A 21,276-nucleotide genomic window follows, 5' to 3' on the forward strand; every position below is an offset into this window, starting at 1 on the left:
TTATCATGTGATAATTTGGCTTTCTAGTTTCGCAAGTTTTTGGATTAAGGTCATTCTGAAACCTAGAAAAAAATTAATAATGAGTCACATTCTCCCAATGCATAAGCTATTATTTTACTCACATAATTTCTCTGTTTCCTCTGATATCTTCCATTTTAAATGGGGGGGCGGGCGGGTAGAGGAGAATTTATGCAAACACCTCTATTCATCCTATTCCACTCTGGCTATCAGCCATCGCCTTCATTGTCGTCTCCCTACACCCCCCACACACACACACACACATTAACCTCTGAATCTCAGTCCCATTTACTCAATAACAGGTACTTGTCCAGAATGACACAACAGTCACTGGCAAAGTTCATAGGAACCTGGATGTCCTAACATCTCTCCCTTTAGTGACACATTATTGCTCCAAATTGTGTGGTTCTTAATCTTTATTATTGTTGTTGTTTTTGTTAAACCATTGAGAATGATCATAATTATGGACTGTTTCCGACAAAAAATATTCAGTGCACAAAAAATCAAAACTTTGCCTACCATTTTAATGTATTCACGGACTCCCTGAAGCCAAGTTCAGAACCTTTGCTTTAGAAAACATACCTGCTTTATTCAAGTTTGTAGATCTGTGAAGAGAGTAACTTACAATAACTTAGAGGGATATTTTGACATTTATAATTAGCTGGCTTACTGAGTGCAGAGTGATGTAGTCAGAAACAGACTGAAACTTTTTATTTACATAGTATATTTCCTATAACATTCAGAGTTTAAGAACTTCTGAAGGAAGAAATGATTCACTCATTCATTCATGCATTCATTAAATAACTATTCGTTGAGTACCTATTAGAAATGTAGCAGTGAAAGTGCTATTAGACACTAGAAATGTAGCAGTGAAAGAAAAAAAAAACAAATAGATTAGAATCTCAGGCTGCAGGGAATATATATCCAACAAACATTGGGAAGAGAAAACAAACAAACAAATTGGGTGGTCAGGGAAGAGAGATCATATTATCAACAGCAGCATCATCAATGATATTGTTATTAAAAAACACGAACTCATGCTCTTCTCCCCAGCAGTTTTAGAGATAAAATGAGATGCTTTGACTCCTCAACCTTATTCCAGGGAGTAGGATGGAAAAGAGGTGTGACAAGTGTGCGGGGGAGGGAGGGGCATGCCATACCCACTCAAACCTGCCAGGGATACACACAGCAGTTTCCGACTCTCTCCTTTCTGGTCTGGCTGGTCTCACATACATTTTCAAGGTCTTAGCAGTTGCTATTTCAAAGTTCTATTTTAATAACAGAAGGATTTACAGCAGGACATATTTTTTCTTGATTTTCTTCTCCAAGAAAATGAAGGCTATGTAAAGTGTATAACACAGGTAAATGTGCTCTTTTAGGGAATGAGTCTGATATTTTATGAAGCTGTGGAGAATTATCAAGCTCCAAGGATGCCATGTGATACTTAAGAAGTCAGAATTTAGACATTATTAATCTAACGCCTTCAATTTATTCATAAGAAAATCAAGGCCTACAAGAAAGTAAGATGTTTGTCCAAGGACACACAGCTCATTCCCAAAGAGCAGGGACCCTACACCAGGTTGCACAGACCTGAATCTGCCTAGATGGGTTATTAAAAATGCCATCCAACACTAGGCTAGGAGAGTTGTGATCAACTTTCTATGTGCCTAATTTATTCCAAGAGAATTCCTATGGTATGCAATATGAAATCAAAATCTTCCTCAACAAGTGATTAAAGTACAAGGCCACAGTCACACATTAATGAATCCAGATTTAGGAACTCAAAAGTCTGCCTAAAGCACGGGACTACAGCTACAGTGTTGCCAGCACCATTCTAAGAGTCTTTGCTAATGCCAGTTAGATCAGAACCACTTTTTCTTAACTATGGATGGATAACTTCAGCTACTGAAGAGTCTATAGTTTTGGGTGACATGTGAGCACTGTTGGTCTTGCTAAGTAAACGTGCCAGCTCAAGTCTGTGGCACAAAAAATAGATGTTTAAAAGTTAGGCACACTTATTACAAAGACTATTACTTCTATGGATCTTGCTTGAAAAGAAATACTTAAGGTAATTTTATTCCCCAATCTCCAATTTGGCCATTATCAAGTGCTATACATGTATTCACCAGTTTATCATCATTTCTCTTCTGCCTGCACGCACCTGAAGGAAAGAACAAGGGGAAACATCAAGCAGGTTTGTGATTTCTCTTCTGCTACATGTTTGTTTATAAATCTGATGCCTAACAGATGTTTTAAATGTGTCTCATGTGAGTAAAATTGATCACAAACTGGAAATGATTAAAAGTGACCTTCCACAATATTGCCTGCAAAGGTTGCTGTTTCATTGATTCTTTTTTTTCCCTTAGAAGCATAAGTGTCTCCGTAACTCACTCACTGCTTTTTACAATCGGCAGGGCATGGAACATTCTTGGGGAAAAATAATAACTACGGCTTTTGGTTATTTCATGCTACCATTTTCTCAGAGAGAAGTCTTAACCCAAGTATTCAAATTCCAGGAAGCAGTGTAAGATATATTCCCCTTCTTCAGGGTCCTTCTTTTAGAATAAGAAATTGAGTTTTTTTGGCAAAAGGAACACTGTGTATAGAAGGTAGGAACAATCGTTCTGTGACATCTCCAGCTCATTAAGCACTGAGGCTTACTCAGGTGACATGCTTCAGGAGAAGAGCTCCCCCTACCCACCCCCCTCACCCACCCACCATCCTTTAAGAAGAAGATAATCCTCCCAGAAACTTCACCAAGTAATTTATGGTCATTCTTTCATGCCTTTCAAGGAAATGCCTTATCAGATTAAAAAGCAGAGAGTTAGACATAGGGGAATAGGAGGTGAAAGAGAACATTTTATTCTGTGTTAGTAAGTGCCAGGAAGGATCTGAATTTGCGAGCAAAGCTTCAAAGGACAGAGCCAGGTGGATCTCAGCACTGATGGTGTGAGGAGTAGCAGAGGCAGAACCAGCAGAAGAAACCCAGGTGCCTGAAAGGGAAGAAGAAAAAACTTTTTCCAGTCACTGCTGTTTGTTTCAGTATTGAGGGAACACCGGCGTTCCCTGCCCCCCCCTCACCCACACAGAATTGGCCCCTCATTGGGGACCAACGGGAGTCCAAGGATCATTCATTTAGTTTTGTACTGTCCTACTAATGACATTAATTGCAATACATGTATACAGTACTGAAACTAGTTTTGGAAGTTCACTTGGGGTGATGAGACTCTGGCCCACCCATTTCTGCATTATGTTAATTAACACCTAAAAAGATTCACAAGCCAAAACATAAATGCACCTATCGTGGGAGACAGATGTGGTAGGATGCACAACACTCCTTTGGGGTAGGTAAGCCTACACCAGGGTGGCATTAAAGACCCTTTTCTTCTTTGGTAGACAAGGAGTTAGAGCAAAGGTCTTTGGATATTCCTGGATGATACTTCCAGAAAGTTTTAAAGCCTGAAGATTTGGTCTTCTCCACTTTAGAGATATTTCTGCCCAAAGAGAGGTTCTGGTCATCAGACTCAGAACATTCTTTGTATAGACTCTAGAAGAGGCAGGCTGACCAATTCTGACCCTTTAGTCCTCTTTTGTCTAGACTCCATCCATACAAACCCCACCATCCTTCTGTCATGACAATTTTACCTGAAAGGAGTTACACAAAATGAATCACAGCCATTATAAGCTCTTTTAGTCTATCTGATGATATTTGAAAAGTTTTCCTTGTTTTCGGAGCTATCCATTTACAAAGGGTAATTTATCTCAAAATCCTAAAGGCAGAAACTCCAAATCTTTGGCACAAACTCCATAGTTGCCTAAGAGTAAGGTCACCTGTCTTGGTTTCATCCTCCAAAACAGAGCTATTGGTGCCTAAAAGGGAAACTTGTGAGTTGTGTAAAAATGCTTGCAAAAGTGTGACTCCTTATGGCAGTCCTGAGGGAGGGGTCTTGCACACATGATCTTGCACTTTTTCCCAATGTCACCGAGGCAGAAAGTAAAGACAAAACTAAAGTGTCACTGTTGAGCTTCTGCTCCTCACTCCAACAAGGAACCTCCTAGTCCACTGTTGTGATTCAAAAAGACAACAACCAAATTTTTTTAATTTCATGATGTTCACATATACCTAAAACGTTAAAATTTATTCTACATAATTGTGACTAAGGGTGTCAAAAATAACTCACCTTCAGTTTTGAACATATACAGAAACACTGAGCTATGTAACAGAGATTTCTGGCTTCTCTCTGGTCATGGTCATTTGGAAAACACTGTGAAACAGGTCCTCTGTTACTATTTAGCACGCGTGCCTTACTTGATGCTTCTTCATACTTCATACACTTAGGTCTTCTATCCCCCAATTATGTATCCTATCACCCTGTGTAAAGCTATGACAGAGAATATGCTCAATATACAGTTCTTGGATGGAGTAATAAAATGTTCCTGACCTCAAGTAGTTTTATGAAGAAAAACACCAACAAAAATGAGAAAAAGGAAATACATAAAAAGAGAGAAAATGAAAAAATTAAAACATTTCATTCTGAAGGAAACAAGCTGAAACTCCCATTTTAACATTAGGTTAGCTTTCACCTTGTGCTCCATAGGCAATGGAATTTCCAATACTGCATAATGAATGCAAAAAGACTATTGTGTTAACAACAGCAACAGTGCCACCTTAAGAAATACAAATTTGCCCTTACTCCAGCAAAATACAAACAGAAGAAAATGCATTTAGAATGAGGACTGTTTCTTGGACGAGAGCAGATCTGGGTTTAGACTAATAATATTGATAATCCTTGTCCCAGTTTCAAGTGGATTGATCAACACCACCCCAGTGCAAAGCCCCTCACTGTGTTTGGGGCCACAGGGTTATTGATGGTGATTCAGAGAAGCAGAAGAGAGAAACTTTAGCCAACTCTGTTATCTTCCAGATATCTCAGAGCCTAGAGTCTCCTAAATCTTTCCATATGGTTTTTCATTGTGTTAAGAACTGGGAGTAATTCAAGTGTAGATGAGGTTAGTCCAGTAGCCAATAACTCTCTCCAGGTGCCTGGCATTTGTTACCTCTGAATGACCAGGCCATACACAGAGAGGCTTTTCTCTCTGCAGAATGTAGTGAGGCATCACACATTCATTTACCCCCATAGTTAACAAGGTTCCCTGCTTTGGAATATTCTTGTTAGATTTTTGTCTTTCTACACTGAGGTTAGGGTATGTTTAAACAAAATGTATATATGATGTTTTGGCTAGGGAAAGACATCCAGTTCCATGATGCTTTTGCATTGTTCGTGACAGGTCCAAAATTTTTCTTTAAAATGCAAACCAACGGTCTCAAGAGCTCAGCTGAACAACAGTTAAAATAATGTCTCTTTGGTACAGGGTCAGGTACATTACTGTTAGTGTCAATGGAGCCTGCTCTGTTCTTCCTTTACTTAGACCACAAATGAAAGTTGTTTAGCATCATTTAATTATTCATTTGTTTTCCTCTGTCTTCCCACTAAAACAGTTCTAATCTCATATGTGGTGAATATGTTTACTGATTTTATTGCAATTAATCATTCCATTAAGGAATTTTCCAACTCATTTTTTAAACTGGATAGTTTTTCCATTTTAGTATAAATTGTCACTGTCAGAAAATAGAATTTACCTATAAACCATCTAACCAGATTAAGCCAATATTCTCACCTTGAGGTTTTATGTCCTCCTCCTTTCCTCCTTGACAAGAAAGTCAGTTAGCCGTCGAGAGCACACTGCCACAAAAAGGCTCTTACTTTTTCCTGCCTACTAGGTTTTTATTGCTACGAGAATAGATCATGCCAATGGAGGTTTAGGGATGATCTGTAAATCTCGCTGCCTCTGCTTACCCTGTCTCCTTAATCAACAATTGTTGGCTATGTGCCTGCTCCATAGTTAAGCTGCCTTGATCACAGTGTGTTGATAGAACTCTGTCAGACTTCTTAGTAGACTATCTAAAGTTGCTTTAACAGGTTCTTGTGAGACTGTTACAAGGATGCATGTCTTAAAAGTTAAAGCATAAATGATACTCTTTTATTATGTTATCATCTTGTGCTGTGATCCACTGAGTGCTCTGTCCAAATAGCTCCTATGTGGTTGGCTTCATAAGGTTCTGAGATGAATGGCTCTTAGGAGAGAACTCTAGAATGCTGACAGAAAAGACTGTGTGTTCTTGTATTTCGTTTGCATTTATTTTCCATTATTTACATTTTCTTTCTTCTGTGCGCAAAGAATGATCTGCATGTGTTGTTAAACTAAGTAAGACTAGACTTCTTTTTTCAGCATAATCAACTTGTGTCCTTATGGGCAAAATGTTAGATTGTTTCAAAAATAATCTTTTGAAAATGGTCTCTCCTTCTGTTCTCATTTATTGATAGAGGGAAGGGATTTAGTCTTTTAAAAACACATCATACGACTTACAGTAAGAAACTCTTTTTTTAACAAGCTAGTGACCTAGAATCTTTTCTTCTGACTTTTTTGAGCATGTATTCTGACAACTATTTACCAATATTAACTATAACTGCAGGTGTCTTATACAAATCAAGAAACTTTTTTTAAATATTTCAAAGCAATTAATGGTTTCAACTTCATTGATTCCTATAAATATTTATTTTTTTAAGTTCTGAAATATTTTGTTCCTCATTTCTACTCTGTTGCATTGCTATTTATTACAAGGATTGCTATTTCTAAAATATTTATCTTCTTAATTTTCATATGAATCAGATGCTAACACATAGACGTCCATCATCTGTAATGCCCTATTTCACATCCAGTTATTTCAGCCTAACCATTAAGAGCACTGGTTATATTTCCAGCAGCACGATTAAACTGCATAGTTAGTACTCACTGCTTAAATAGTCTGTATACTTATATCTGAAAAACAATAAAGCCAAATGGCTTTGTTCTAAAAAGAAAAAGAAATCCCTGAGCACTTTCATGGTGGTGAAATGCTTAGTAATGTGCTGCTCTATTTCCCTCACTCCTAGTAAGTTCTGTAGTAATAAGCAGAAGCTCTTCAGAATGTACACCTCACGGAAGCAGAGGTACCCAGCATCCCGGCTATTGACATGAAATTTGAGAATGCCAACTAACCTCAGGTGCATGACCAGGTTACACCGCCATCCTACCTGAGCCCTGCTCAGACTCACTCTTCCTAAGGACTTCTTGAATGAGGTTTTCAACCCGCTTGTAATTTTCCTTGTTGCCTGTTGCCTGCTTTGATACTCTACCCCAGGGACAAATAGGCAGGGTCCCGCACAGCACTGGCAGTCAGCCCCTTGGCGCCCCCTTGTGGTAAAACAACTGCTGAGCTGCCGCACGCACTGGATGGTTTTGGCTCAGTTGCCATATTGTGCCTGGGGCGAGAATTTGTTGAATGCTTATCCTATGAAGGGCTAAAACTGTAATTAAGGATAACAAGAACTATAGCATTCTAGGTCCAAGAGGATTACTCTGGGGTTACAGTAATGCCACATAGTTCCCTGGCAGGGAACAACCGGTAGTAGCCTGCATGTTGGGCCATTTGAGTAACTTGTACATCTGGTTGCTAGAGAGGGAAGAATTCCCTTGCAGAATTCCCAGTAGTTGTGCAGGCTCCCCCACTATAATCCTCAGATGGGAAGGTGGGACTGCATACTCAAAGATGCCGCAATCCATGACCACGATGTCCTTTTGGTTACTTTCTCCAGAGAGAGACCACCTTGTTGGTCTCCTGGGAATAAACTTTGACAGTCTTCCTAAAAATATTGTTACATAAATCTTCCTCAAAAAATTGTGTTTATAGATGTGGCAAAAAAGCAGGAAAATAATGCAAACTTCAATGGACCAGCAAAGAGTTTATATTTTTAATCAATGTGCATTTTCAATAACATTCATCTAATCAAGTTAATAGTCATCTAAACAAGATGCTCTGTTGATTTCCAAAGGGGAAAAGAAGTAGAAAAACTAACAAAAGTGAGCTTTTTGTAAGAACAGGTCTTTGCTTTGGAGAACAAAATTTTTGCCTGGTTAAAAGTTCTGGGTTAAGATCTTATTCTTAACTTTCATACAATTATGTCAAAAGAGAGAGTGAAAACATTACATCTTTTTTCTTCTAATTTCATAGGTAATATGTTGGATTCAGTTAAAAATAATTCTGCTATTTTTTAATATAGACATTGGCAAATAAATATTCATGCAGTTGAGAAGGACAAAAAGGGAAATAGTACCTGAATTCATTTCTATCAACTTTAAGTGCTTTAAATAATACTAAGATTCAGAGACTAATATTATTTTCACTTTCCATTGATTATTAGAGATAATATCAAAATGTTCATAGAGGCAACTTTTAAAAAATATTTCCATAGAAGCAATTGCTTTTAAATGTTTTGTTACTGCAGATAAACCATGCCAGGTGTGACACCGATGCTTATGTCAGATTTTTTTACTTTTTCAGTAATGGAAATTTTTAAAAAGGAAAAACTAAATTTCATATTAAATGGTTTTATGATTTTTTATCAGTTTCCTCTTCATTTAGTTGGTATAAGAAAGAGATAAATCTTTAAAGTTTGAGAAAATGGTTTGATATTAACTAAACTCGGCCTTCTGTAGTAATTAGCATCTATTAACTCCAGAAAAGATAATCAATTAGATGAAGTATAGTGAGAATACTTGTAATGATAGCTGTGTAAACTTGAGCCATTCATTAATTGAAATAAAGGTGCAGAGTTGAGCATATGTTCCTGAACCCGATCATCATAAATTTAAATGATGGAACAGATGTGCTGAAACTGAAGAGATATGAAATCTTTACTATTTAAAAAAAAGAAAGAAAGAAAAAGCTTGAAAAGGGTAGACATTTTGGGCCCTGTCCCTTTGAGGATTTGTTTAAATAATCTGAAGGTTTGGGATGACGTGAAGAACCTAACCCGAGCATAAAAAGATGCAGTTTTATATGTTATTGTTGCTGTTGTTTAATGTGACCTACCATTTAATCATGCATTTGTCAAGTACAAAGGAAGCCTTTGACTGATGCGATTGTTTTAAAGAACTCTTGAACCCACCTGACCCCATCACAAAACTGCCCGGCCTGTTCCCTGCATGTGCCTTCAGCTAGTCACGCTGGACTTAGCTATGTCTGCATTTTAGAGGGGGGCTGTCAGCTGCATGGTCAACTTGTTTATTGTTACCAGGACTTTCTGATCACCGCAGTTCATTATTTGATTTGTCTTCATGTAAACACATAAAATGTGGTGTCTTTTTAGAATATCATTTGTTAAGCAACTAGGCATGGAAAAATAAATGTTACTGTTTCTTGTTAGCTACAAAACACATATCCACTAAACACATTTGCTGTTGGCATGCTGCAGCTGGGGACAGTGGACATTGCGGTAAGTGGAAAAAACAAGGACTCCACTTCGTCTCAGATAATCCGTGTCCATGAGAACACTGCCTCCTTCATGCCCCACAAAGGCTGCAGCATGACTGCAATCTCAGCATCTCAGAGTGGCTGCTCCAAGTTACTGCCCTCAGACCCTTCACCCTTCATTTCTTCAGACCCTATACAGTCCCGGGCCTGTCACTGGATAACAGTGTCACTTTCTAATGAGTAACAGTGGTTTAGAAATGAAACAAGAACACAAACAACATGGGTACACGACAATTCCTACCATTCATTTGATTCCCACAAAAATCTCTTAGCAACGCTGCTCTTTTCATCTTTATGTTGGAGCTGAGGACTCCAAACCTCAAGTCTCTTTGACTCCAGCCTGCCCTTCCCACCACATCACACTACATCTTTTGATTAGGAAAGCACGGAGATGTACTTTGGGTTTTGTTGTTGTTGATGCTTCCTTGATCAGCACACAGCATTTCAGTCCTAGCTGGCATCTGAGAACTGAATGTCTGAACAAATATAATTTACCAGTAGCTGCCACAGCAAATCAATAACCTGTTTAATAGCAGGAAATTGTGTTAGTGAACATAACATCTCATTCCGTTAATCAGTCATCACATTCATTATATGTTGGGGCTGTTCTACATTGTGTGGTTTTTGTCTCACAAGAATGAATGCGAGCATTAAAGAAATGGGTGTTAAGTGTTGTATGTTTAATATTATGTATGCAGTACCACCAACTGATACGAGATTGCATGAATCTATGGATATCGTAATCTTGCCTGGAATATGAAATGCATGCAGAATGTAGATATATATGTATATGTAACTGTCATCCCTGTAGAAAGGCTTAGAAATCACAAAGAGATATTTCCCTAAATAAAAAATAACTTTTTTTCATCTGTAAAGTTGAGGTTAAAGCTAAAGTCTGTTTCTAAAGCAAATACCGAACCAGTTCTTGGTTGTTTCCAGGGTAATTGTGTACAAACTACCGTGCCCGATCTCAGTCCTTTCTATGAGGAATCCAGGAAGGGTGTGCATACCTGTCTAGTGAGATTGAGCTCAAATGAATGCAAAGAGAGAGTTTAAATAAAGCTCAGATTTTCAATAAGGGAAGAATATATTGCTATGCTCCTACTCGCTGAAAACACTATTGAAATATAATATACAGTTTCATCAAAGTATTTACCCAAGTGGAGTGGAAGAGATTGCTTGAAATGGAATAATCATGCCTCTGTTGTCCACAGTCAGAAGCTAAGTTTTAAGGAGCGAGTACGCATGGCTAGCCCAAGGGGCCAGAGTATTAAGAGCAGACAAGCCTCAGTAGGTGACAGGAGGTCCCCGAGCACCGACATCACAGCCGAGGGCAGCCCCACCAAAGTGCAGAAAAGCTGGAGCTTCAACGACCGAACCCGCTTCCGGCCCTCGCTGCGCCTCAAAAGTTCTCAGCCTAAACCAGTGATAGACGGTAAGCCCTGTTTTTCCATAACTATGTTTAATTGGATAAGCTATCATGAACAAGATTATGAAGTAATTAATTCTCCATGGTACCACTTGAAGATAGAAGAAAACAACCCCAAGGAAAGAATTGTTTGTTTGTTTTATTGGAAATTTATTCATTGCCTTGGGCAAATGTACAGAACATAAGTTTACTTTTGGGAGCAACTTTGGCAGCTAAATCTACATTACAAAGAAGTCAAACTGCTGTTAATTCTTCACTCTTATCTACAATACATTATTCTTTCTCAAAGTCCATATCAAGATCAACGTGACTGTCCTTCTCATGTATAGGTTATGTCTGACCAGCAAAGGTCCATGGCCCAAAGATGACCAGGTGCTCTGTGAATGTCTTGAAACACAGTAAGAAGGGTAACAATCCCTTTCTGGACAACAATGAAGGTGCTATTCCCTTTTCTACTATGCTCTATCCACCAGTAAATCAGAGACCATGGTTTATCTTCCCTAGAAAGATTCCTGTCGAAAGTTCTTAATCTAACGATAAGTAGAATTCAAGTTCTTCCCCCAAGAGGAGCTAGCCTACTTTATTTATCATACAATGTGTCAGGAGTTTACTTGCCAACACATTTTATTGAGTGCCGTATAATTTTCATGTTTATAAAATAAAATAGTTCCTTTTTCATTTAAGATTAGCTTGGTTTTCCTTTTAAGTATGCCCCCCTGGGATCTCTTATACTGGGCAAAGAACCAAAGTCAAACAGCATCTTCCATTAATGCATAAAAACTGCAAAGGCTATCGGGCCTTCTGTACTCATTCCCTGGTATAACCTGTATTTTCCCAGGCCCTGAAAGCCTGAGGGATAAAATTAACAACCAGGGGTCATAATCTCAGTGATCTCAGGCTCCCTGCAGTAAAATCCCTGGAACCTCAGCCGAAGGGTCCCTCCCAGCCCATTCAGAGATCCCCAGAGATATGATCCCCACTATCAAGTGAGCAACATGAGTCCCCTCTTCACACCTCTTCATTCTCCACAACTCCATGGATGCCATGCTTTCCCAGTAGATGCCTAGGTGCTAACCCAACTCGGCCTCTCCCACTGGAGCTTGCAGCTCCCGTCTTGGCCACAGGACATACTCATCCTGCCAGGCTCCACTCTGCCTATCACTGTACCAAGGTAGGAAATGCCCCCTCAACCAGCACTGGACACTCCCCCATCAAGCCTGTGAGTGTCCTGAGTCACTGGCAACACAGATTTTCAGTGTCCTCTGGTTTCCACATTCTCCTCCCCAGGAATTTGGCTGAAAGCCCATGAACAGCTGAGTAAAGAGTTACCCGTTACAGGGCTTTATGTTGCACTCAAAATAGACTTTCTGAATATAAATGGATGCATCATTTCTGGAAGGCAATTTGGCAACATATATCAAAAGCCTATACATATGCCTAGGCTTGGACACATCCCACCCACCAATTCCATTTCTAGGATATAATCAATATAATGAAATAATAACAGACATTAGAAATGATACTATAAATCAAAAATTATTGACATGGAAAGATGGTCATAAAAAAACAAACTATTCCATTTTGCTGTTCTGTGTGTGTGTGTATGTGTGTGTAAATTCATGTATTTATAGGAAAAGGTCTGGAAAGATTTACAACAATGTATGAACAGTTACCTCCAAGTGGTGAGATCATAGTTGCATTTTGTTTGTCCATTTTTTTCATCTGTATTTCCCATTATTTCTACAGTGAGCATGTAAAGTTTTGCAAAAGAAAACAAAGGATGATTTTCTATTTTTAAAAAAATTGAGCCTTCTTTTCATAATGCCCTCTCCCTTTCCCCAACTCTAGGGGCCCTTGGTCTAGCGGATGGTCACCAAATCCCTCTCCTTAGGCTGATTCCCTCTCCCCAGCTGCCAAGAGGTAGAAAGAGCACCTTGTCTTAGTGCTGGGGAACAGCCTTTGTTGAGTGTAGACATGGATTGTCTAATGAAGTTTAACATAGTGCAAATAGAGCTGTATTAGGCTCTAGGGTTGCCATAACAAAGTAGCACAGCTGTGTGGCTTACACAGCAGACATTGATTTTCTCATAGTTCTGGAGGCCAGAATTCTGAGAATCTCCTTGGCTTGTAGATAGCCACCTTCTCCCTGTGTCTTCACTTCCTCTTCCCTCCATGCATGTCTTTGCCCAGATTTCTTCGTCTTATAAAGACCCCAATGAGATGGGATTACAGCACACCCTACTGAGTTCATTTTAACTTAATTGTATCTTTAAAGACCCCATCTCCAAATAGAGTCACATTCCTGAGGTACTGGAGGTTAGGACTTCAACATATGAATTTCGGAGGAACACAATTCAGCCAGTAACAGAGCTCCTGCTCACCCACTTCATAGCATCCCTGGACAAGCTGGGGTGTGCCGATATCTGCAAACCTAATCCTGAGTTCTCACTGTGCTAGAAATTCATGCATGACCCACAGTGGGTCCACACTCTTCCAATGGGGGGAAGCCTCAAAAAATATTCTTTGTGCTGTGAGGTCCTGATGGTTGGCTGAGCACATCTGCATATAAAATCAATAGGATCTGGCTCCTGAATATGGAAAATTAATTCTACTTGTATGTTTGGCCAGAGGGAAAACATTTTTCAAAGACTCCTAGAGTCAGCACTATCCATCACAGTATTTCAGTTACTGCAAAGATGTCTCAGAGGTCAGACAGATAGAAATAGAAGTCCTATTCTCTAATAAATAACAAATTGGAAAGGTCTCCTACCATCCATTTTCTGCATCATTTCATACAAGTACAGTTCCATTGGTTAGAAAGGAAGTGTTTTTCCCTGGTTGATGCCCATCTCAGTTGGTTCTGAGTTCCGCAAGTGACAGGAGGCCTGATTGCTGTTCTGTGGAAGCAGCCTTGTTGGCTGCCCACCTGCAGATCATGTCTCCTGATTCCCCTTTTTCTCCAGTAGTCCAGAATCTTTACCTCTGGTTTAACTCAACGTTAGGGCTTGGGAAAATGGAAGCTTCTTTTTTTTTTTTAATAAAAAAATTTTTTTTAATGTTTATTTATTTTTGAGAGACAGAGTGCAAGCCAGGGAGGGTCAGAGAGGTAGACAGAATCCAAAGCAGGCTCCAGGTTCTGAGCTGTCAGCACAGAGCCCAACGTGGGGCTCAAACCCATTACCTGAGCCGAAGTCGGACGCCCAACCGACTAAGCCACCGAGGCGCCCCTGGAAGATTCTTTTTATAGAAAGAAAGAAAAAAAACAGAAGTAACTATCAAATAAAATGTTGACTTCAATTATAGATTTTTATTTATAGTGTCTCTCCCAGTTTTAAGTATGTCTAAAAACCACTTATTACCCATAGAAAATAATATATAGCACCACAACCACCTCCCAATTATTGCAGATCTATTTGCTCATTCACTTCTGAGGCTCTTTTCTTCTACTTCTCTTCTTCCTGTACATATTTTAGGCATTTCATTGCCCATGAACAGCTCAGAGAGAGTGGATGAATAACAGAAAGAATAATGAAAATTCCAGTTGGCCTTTAACTTAGTAACTCAGTTACACTTGGAAAATAATGGGCCTGTAACTAAAAGATACTATCATAGAAAAACAAGGGAAACTTAGGGTTAATCTGTAATTTTAATAATTCCTGCCAAATCTGATACCTTTTACTACAGATGGTATTATTTTTATAATTTAATGACTCTTACAAAAGTTATTAAATATCCCATGTTAGGCTTTTTTGCTGTAATTTTTATGAAATTTTATATTGCACTTAAAAAGGGCATAACTGTCTTCCAATATTCCACATTCATGTATACCAGAGAAGTGGAAAGTAATAGGCAGATGTTGAAGTCAGAAATTTACATATGGCAGAAGGAAGAAATTAAGCTATAAGGGACTGGTGTGCTATTGCCATAGCAAATTTATTTTGAACAATATGATATGAATAGTATTTTTAGTTTATAAATCCAATAATAAGAGGTAGAAATTTTCCATTGGTCAATCAATAGTATTAAGCTTCTTCATATAATTTTTAAAAGTAAGTAGGATATGACTTTTTTAGATTCCACATATAAGTACAATCATGCAATCTTTTTCTTTCCATGTCTGTCTTATTTCACCATTTTGTTGCAAATGGCAGGATGTACTTTTTTAAGTATGAATAGTATTCCATTATATAATTATACCACAATTTCATTTCAATGCGTATATGTATATCAAATCATCATGTTATACACTTTAAATATATGCAGTTTTTATTTTTGAGATAAAATTTTTAAAAATTAGGTAAGGTAGAAATCTTTTTTTTCTCAACATATAAAATAATGATGATAAAAGTAACATCTATTGTATCTTTCTTTGTGGCAAGCAATGTTTTTAGTGCTTTAGTTCTATTATTTCATTCAAGTTTTCCAATACTCCTATGAAGTGGGTACATTATTATCCCCATTTTATGGATGAGGAAACTGAGACTTGAAGTTGAAAAACTTGCCCAAAGACTAACACATAGAAGTAAGGGAGCCACAGCACACATCCAGGCAGCCTAATTTCATGGTCTTCTCTTAGGACACATTTGTAGATGTGCTCCCAAATGTCATATCAATTCCCCTTTAAGCCTCTTTCATTTCTTCTTTTTCCCTGCCACCTTCCCCCCACTCACTTTTACTCTTCCCTCTTTAATTGGTCAGATTCCCTTCCCACATAAATAATTTGACCTTGACACTATCCCATCCCATCTTGCCTTTCTCCCAACGCCCCCCCCCCCCCCGCCCCCACTGCCAAACCTATGAACTATATCATCTTCAAAGACTGCCAGAGGTGGAAGATTAGGCAAATGAAGGAAATGGCCTTTAGATGACCCTTTCTGTTTTGATCTAGTATCTGGGAAGAGCCTCAGGATAATAGCCGTGCTGATCTGTGTCTGTTTACCCAGGGAGGGAGGCAAATGGTGAGGTCATCTAAGGCCGGTTTCAAGATGCAAAAGGTAGTGTCAGGGGATGGACGGCTATCAACAACAGACAAGCAAATGGAAAGTGGCATACTGCAAGTAAGAGGAGTACCAAGCAGCCAAAATCCACAAGAATGAAACTAGAGATGGGGAAAGTCCAGATTTCTGGTGGCTAGTCTGCAGTCAAGGAGGGCTATACTTGCTGGACGCTGCCGTACTTGGGAATGCCTTTCAGAAGTGCACTCAAAGATACAATAATCTTGACAGAGAAGGGTAAGGAGGTAACTTGAGGTAGCTCCTCCCTGTCGTGTTTAAAAAAAAAATCCATCCCACGTACATGTATAAACTGCATGTCTCAACATGTGTAACACTGCTTCTGCTTTAGGGGAATGTAGAGACTCTGCTGGACAATCCTAAGGGCTTATGCTGGCTGCCATGAGAGGCACATCCTCACCAGATGTTTCTGAGAAAGACTGGCATGGCCTGAGTGCAGGAGATGTGGGGGGTTCACCTGAGCAGAGGCTGAGTGGGCTAAAGATGTGGAATACTTTCCAATAGTGGGGATCCCTTGTGGCCAATCCCCTGTTGCAGGCACTGTTAGTATCTCTTCTCTCTTCACTTTTCCTCCATGTTCCTTTCTCCCCTCAGCCAGTGTACCAGTTAGGGTGCATTTGGCCACAGGACACAAAAGAAGCAGATTCAAATACCTTAAATAATAATGAAGTGTATATTACCACTTAAAAAGAAATTCAGAGGTAAGAAAACTCCTGGCATCAATCATCCTGACTTGATTTAGATACCGCTTCTCTTGGGTCTTCTTTTGACTCCTCCCATCTGTGTGCCTGCCTCCTCCTCAGGCTGGGAGCAAGATGGCTGCAGCAGCTCTAAGCATCTTATCCAGACACAATACTTTGAGAGGCAGAAAAGGGACCGAATTGCAATGGTATCTCTTGTTAAATTGAGGAAAACTGCCCATTTGTGTCATTTTGTGGCATTGGGTCTCATGCCTGAAATGATTGGGCATCTGCAGTCTCAGTCAGGATCCAGTACCTGGATCTGGGGCCAGACTCCCCAGAAACCCTTGGATCAAGCAGGGGAAAAGGAGATGGTAACTGGATAGATTTGAGGATTTATGTTTGGGAATCGGCTATTGGGAAAGCAACCTCTAGTAGTGTCTGATACAGCCAAGAAATCTTTTCTACTTTGTGAGGCTGAGGAGGAAGAATGCCCTTAAGCATGTTTTCTCCCAAACATTCTGTTTATATGTCATTTCTGTTCTTCCAAGTGTCTATGGTTTTTAAACGTACAAGCCAGATTTAGAAATCTTTTTTTTTTTCTCCTTTCTTTTACCACATAATTTCCATGAGGCAGTGAGCACAGACTGGCCTACCTCCTTAAATTTTAAAAGAAGACAAAATAGTAAAGGAAAATGTAGGGGAAAATAAATGAATCCCCATTTAGATAAAATAATCCTTTCCCACACACAATCAGCCAGTACATTTCCTATCATTACCTTGACCAAGGCAAACAGGCGTGGGGGGGGGGGGGGGCTCTTGCCTTCCTCACCACCTCCTCAAGTAGCTTCCTTAGAGACTCCTTCTTCCTTTTCAGGCTCATAATAATTAATGGAGTCTCACCTAAAAATAGCAACAGAGTTGAAATGCACAGCATGAGATGAGAGAACCCTCAACTCCTCTTAAAGATACTAAGTCCATCCATCCCCTTCCTCTCTCCTCTAACCTCTGTCTTCCAGGCCCCAGACCCACCATTCCTAAAACTCATGCTTGAGATTATCAGTATAAGATTGACAAGAATACTGACAAAAAGGAAGGATTTTAGTGCAATGGTTTTGACAATATCCTGAATTAACAGACTTCTGTACAAACAATGGGATATTTTTTCCAAGCAGTATAAATCACAAGCCACCAACATTTCATATTTGTCTAATTTATGCACATGGGTCTTTCATCTTATACTAATCCTCTTTTACACTTATTTTCCAATGGCATCGTCTTCGCTCATGTTTTTCTCAGTCTCCCCAGTTGACATTTTTGGTGTTTCCACAAAATGCCAAGCATCACATTGCACTTAACGTTTTTCCTGATTTTCCCTATTGATGGCCTAGCTTCAGCCAGACTTTGATTAAAATTTTCCACAAAATATGATGCTTCCTGGCACTTTCTGAAGTTACCTGATAATGACTCTGCATTGTGTTGACAGAAACAATTCTTGTCAAAGTGGTATTCTATTAGGGCTTCCGCTTCGGTTTATACACATTCCTGGCAGGGTATCCTTGAGTGAGAAGCATGCCCACTCCTGTGAGCTCTATCTATTACAAAATGTGAGGGTTTTCTTTCAAGATAGAACATACTTCACTGTATGCCCAACTTACTTGTTAGCATCCTTCTATGCAAAAGCCTATCAAGGGTACTCAGTAGGGTTCTGAAATACACTTTCAGTCCTTCTTCACTAAGGAGTTGGTGAAAACCATTACCTGGAGAAATTTTCTCAATTCTGGTCAATAGGTTTCTTTTTCCTTTAGTTGTCCAGGTTCCTTTTCCATTCAGTCTGTTATTCTTCATTTGGTGACACATCCTAGTTCTCTCCTGTGTGTCCTATACTATTCCTGTCCCCCGAAGATCAGCTTCTTTATTCCAATGTTTGTATTATTATAGTGGGGATGGGGGGTGGATGGTAGGGGAAGAACTCTCAATATCTGGTTACAGATTGTAAGTGATTAAGTCCAGGCATACCTCAGAGATATTGCAGGTCGGGTTTCAGACCACTGCAATAAAACAATATCACAATAAAGAGAGCCAAAGGAAATGTTTGATTTCCAAGTTTTTATAAAAGCTATGTTTACACTATACTGCAGTTTATTAAGTGTTCAAAAGCATTATGTCTAAAAATAAGAAAAAAAAACACTATGAGGGACACCCAGGTGGCTCAGTCAGTTAAGCGTCCAACTCTTGACTTCAGCTCAGATCATAATCTCACAGTTCATGTGATTCAGTCCTGCATTGGGCTCCATGCTGACAGCTGGAGTCTGCTTGGGATTCTTTCTCTCCTTCTGTCTCTGGCCCTCTCCCACTCTCACATGTGTGTAGAAACACACATTCTCTCTCTCTCTCTCACTCTCTCTCCCAAAATAAATAAACATTTTTAGAAAGTATGCATACCTTAATTTAAAAATACTTTATTGCTAAAAAATGTGAACCATCATCTGAGCTTTCAGTGAACTATAATCTTCTTGCTGGTAGAGGATCTTGCTCAATGTTGATGGCTGCTGACAGATCAGGGCGATGGTTGTTGAAGGTGGGGTGGCTGTGGCAAATACCTAAATAAGACAATAATGAAGTTTGCTGCTTCAACTGACTCCTCCTTTCACAAATGATTTTTCCATAGCATGCAATGCTGCTTGATAGCATTTTACCCATGGCAGAACCTTTTTCAAAATTGTAGTCAATCCTCTCAAACCCTGCTGCTACTTTCTCATCTACGTTTATGCCATGTTCTAAGCCCTTTGTTGTCATTTCAACAATCTTCACGGCATCTTCACCAGGAGTAGGTTCTATCTCAAGAAACCACTCTCTGTGCTCATCCATAAGAAGCCAACTCTTCATCTAATCAAGATTGATGAGGAGATTGCAGCATTTCAGTCACGTCTTCAGTCTCCACTTCTAATTCTGGTTCTCTTGCTATTTCCACCACATCTGCCCTTACTTCCTCCACTGAAGCCTTGAACCTTCAATAAGAAAAAAAAAAAAAGCAGTATCTGTGAAGCATAATAAAGCAAGTATGCCTATATTCATCGTATTTCTGGGAAGGGTTGCTTTTTCCAATACTTTCTGTGAAACGCCTGTTTTTGGTTTTTAATTACTGAAGAAATGTGTTTCTATTTTGATTGGACTGGAGTTCCCCCTAGCTTTCTATTCTAATCCAAGCACTCTTTGTAACAGAATATCTGTCCAGATTTCTCTAGGTTCGGCCCCAATGTTTGTTGCCACCCTATAGTGATAGGGAAAATTATATTTTGTTCCTATGGGTGAAGAAAATAGCTTCCTGCTTAAGATATAAGCTATAAATGAATCCCACCTCCTTCCTTCCAGCAGAAACTAAGCTGTCAAATGACCTATGTGTGCAGCTTTAAACCATATATATATTTTTTTTACTTCCACAGATCCAAGTCTTCCTGGGAAACCGGGTTATAAACCAGAGCTCTGAATTTTGTTTCACCAGCACATCATAGTGTGCTGATGTGTCCATTGGTGCTTTAAAGTGAATTAGAATACTGTATTAGTTACCTATTGATACATAACAATTTGCCCCAAACTTGGCAGTTAAAAACAAGGGACACATAATCTCAGTTTCTGTGGTCAGGAATTCAGCAGCAGCATAGATGGGTGATTCTGACTCAGTCTTTCATGGGGTTCCCACCAATTATTCCCTGGCCACAAAAGTCATCTTAATGGGAGAGAATCTGTTTCCAGGCGCAATGGAGCATTTGCTGGCAGCCTTCGTTTGTTTCCTTGCACACATCGGCTACCCCATAGGCTGGAGTGTCCTCCTGACGTGCATCTGGCTTCCCCCAAAGTTAGTAATTCAATACAGAGTGCATGCTTGAGAGAGGGAGAGAGTACCCAAGACAGAAGCTGCAGTCTTTTATAACCTCACCTCAGAAGTGACACTTCTTTCATATGCTAGGGGTCATACAGACTAACTCTGGTACAATGCAGAAGGGGACTATTCAAAGGGGTGGGTACCAGGAGGTAGATGTCATTAACGGACTATCTTAGAGGCTAGCTACCACAAATAACTGTAAATTGGGTTTGTCTTTCAGGTCACAGAACCCACCACTCTCCGTTGTCTTTCTAGGAACTCCAACCACCAGCTTCCCATCTCTTTCAAATGTTTTCATTACCTGCCTGCTTCTAAAGGCATTTGGGTTTGTGACCTCTAGTCTAAACACTTCATGTCCAGTATTCTATGTAGTATATTAAAAAAAAAAGAACAAAAACAAAAACAACCAGTCACATCCTGACCCTCAACCTTGATCACATTATAACTAGATTATTACATTCCATTCTTAGTGCAGCCTTTCAAAAAGTAATATTAACAAAATATTGAGCATTCAATTAGTGTGACAAAAAAATAAAAGAAAATGAGAGAGCAGGAAACCAGCTAGTCAGTAGCAAAACCAGTGTTCTAACATCTATTCTAGCACACTTTCTTTAGAAGGTGGGGCCCTAAGGGCACCTGGGTGGCTCAGTCGGTTGAGTGTCTGACTTCGGCTCAGGTCCCGATCTCATGGTTTGTGAGTTCGAGCCCCGCATCCGGCTCTGTGCTGACAGCTCTGAGCCTGGAGCCTGTTTCAGATTCTGTGTCTCCCTCTCTCTCGGTCCCTCCCCTGCTCATGCTCTGTCTTTCTCTTTCTCTCTCAAAAATAAATAAACATT

The 21,276-nt window shown here is 39.5% G+C and overlaps 1 protein-coding gene across 2 annotated transcripts in view; it reads left to right on the forward strand.

Annotated features, from left to right (window-relative positions):
* Positions 1 to 21,276, forward strand: part of KCNQ5 (potassium voltage-gated channel subfamily Q member 5) — a 521,883-nt gene that overhangs the window by 448,282 nt on the left and 52,325 nt on the right. For both annotated transcript variants that reach the window (XM_047860007.1, XM_047860006.1), the window contains exon 9: positions 10,648 to 10,868. In XM_047860007.1, coding sequence (XP_047715963.1) covers positions 10,648 to 10,868 — 221 coding nt within the window. The remainder of the gene's footprint in view (positions 1 to 10,647; positions 10,869 to 21,276) is intronic.

Source organism: Prionailurus viverrinus, chromosome B2, assembly GCF_022837055.1.
Source record: "Prionailurus viverrinus isolate Anna chromosome B2, UM_Priviv_1.0, whole genome shotgun sequence".
NCBI lineage: Eukaryota > Metazoa > Chordata > Mammalia > Carnivora > Felidae > Prionailurus > Prionailurus viverrinus.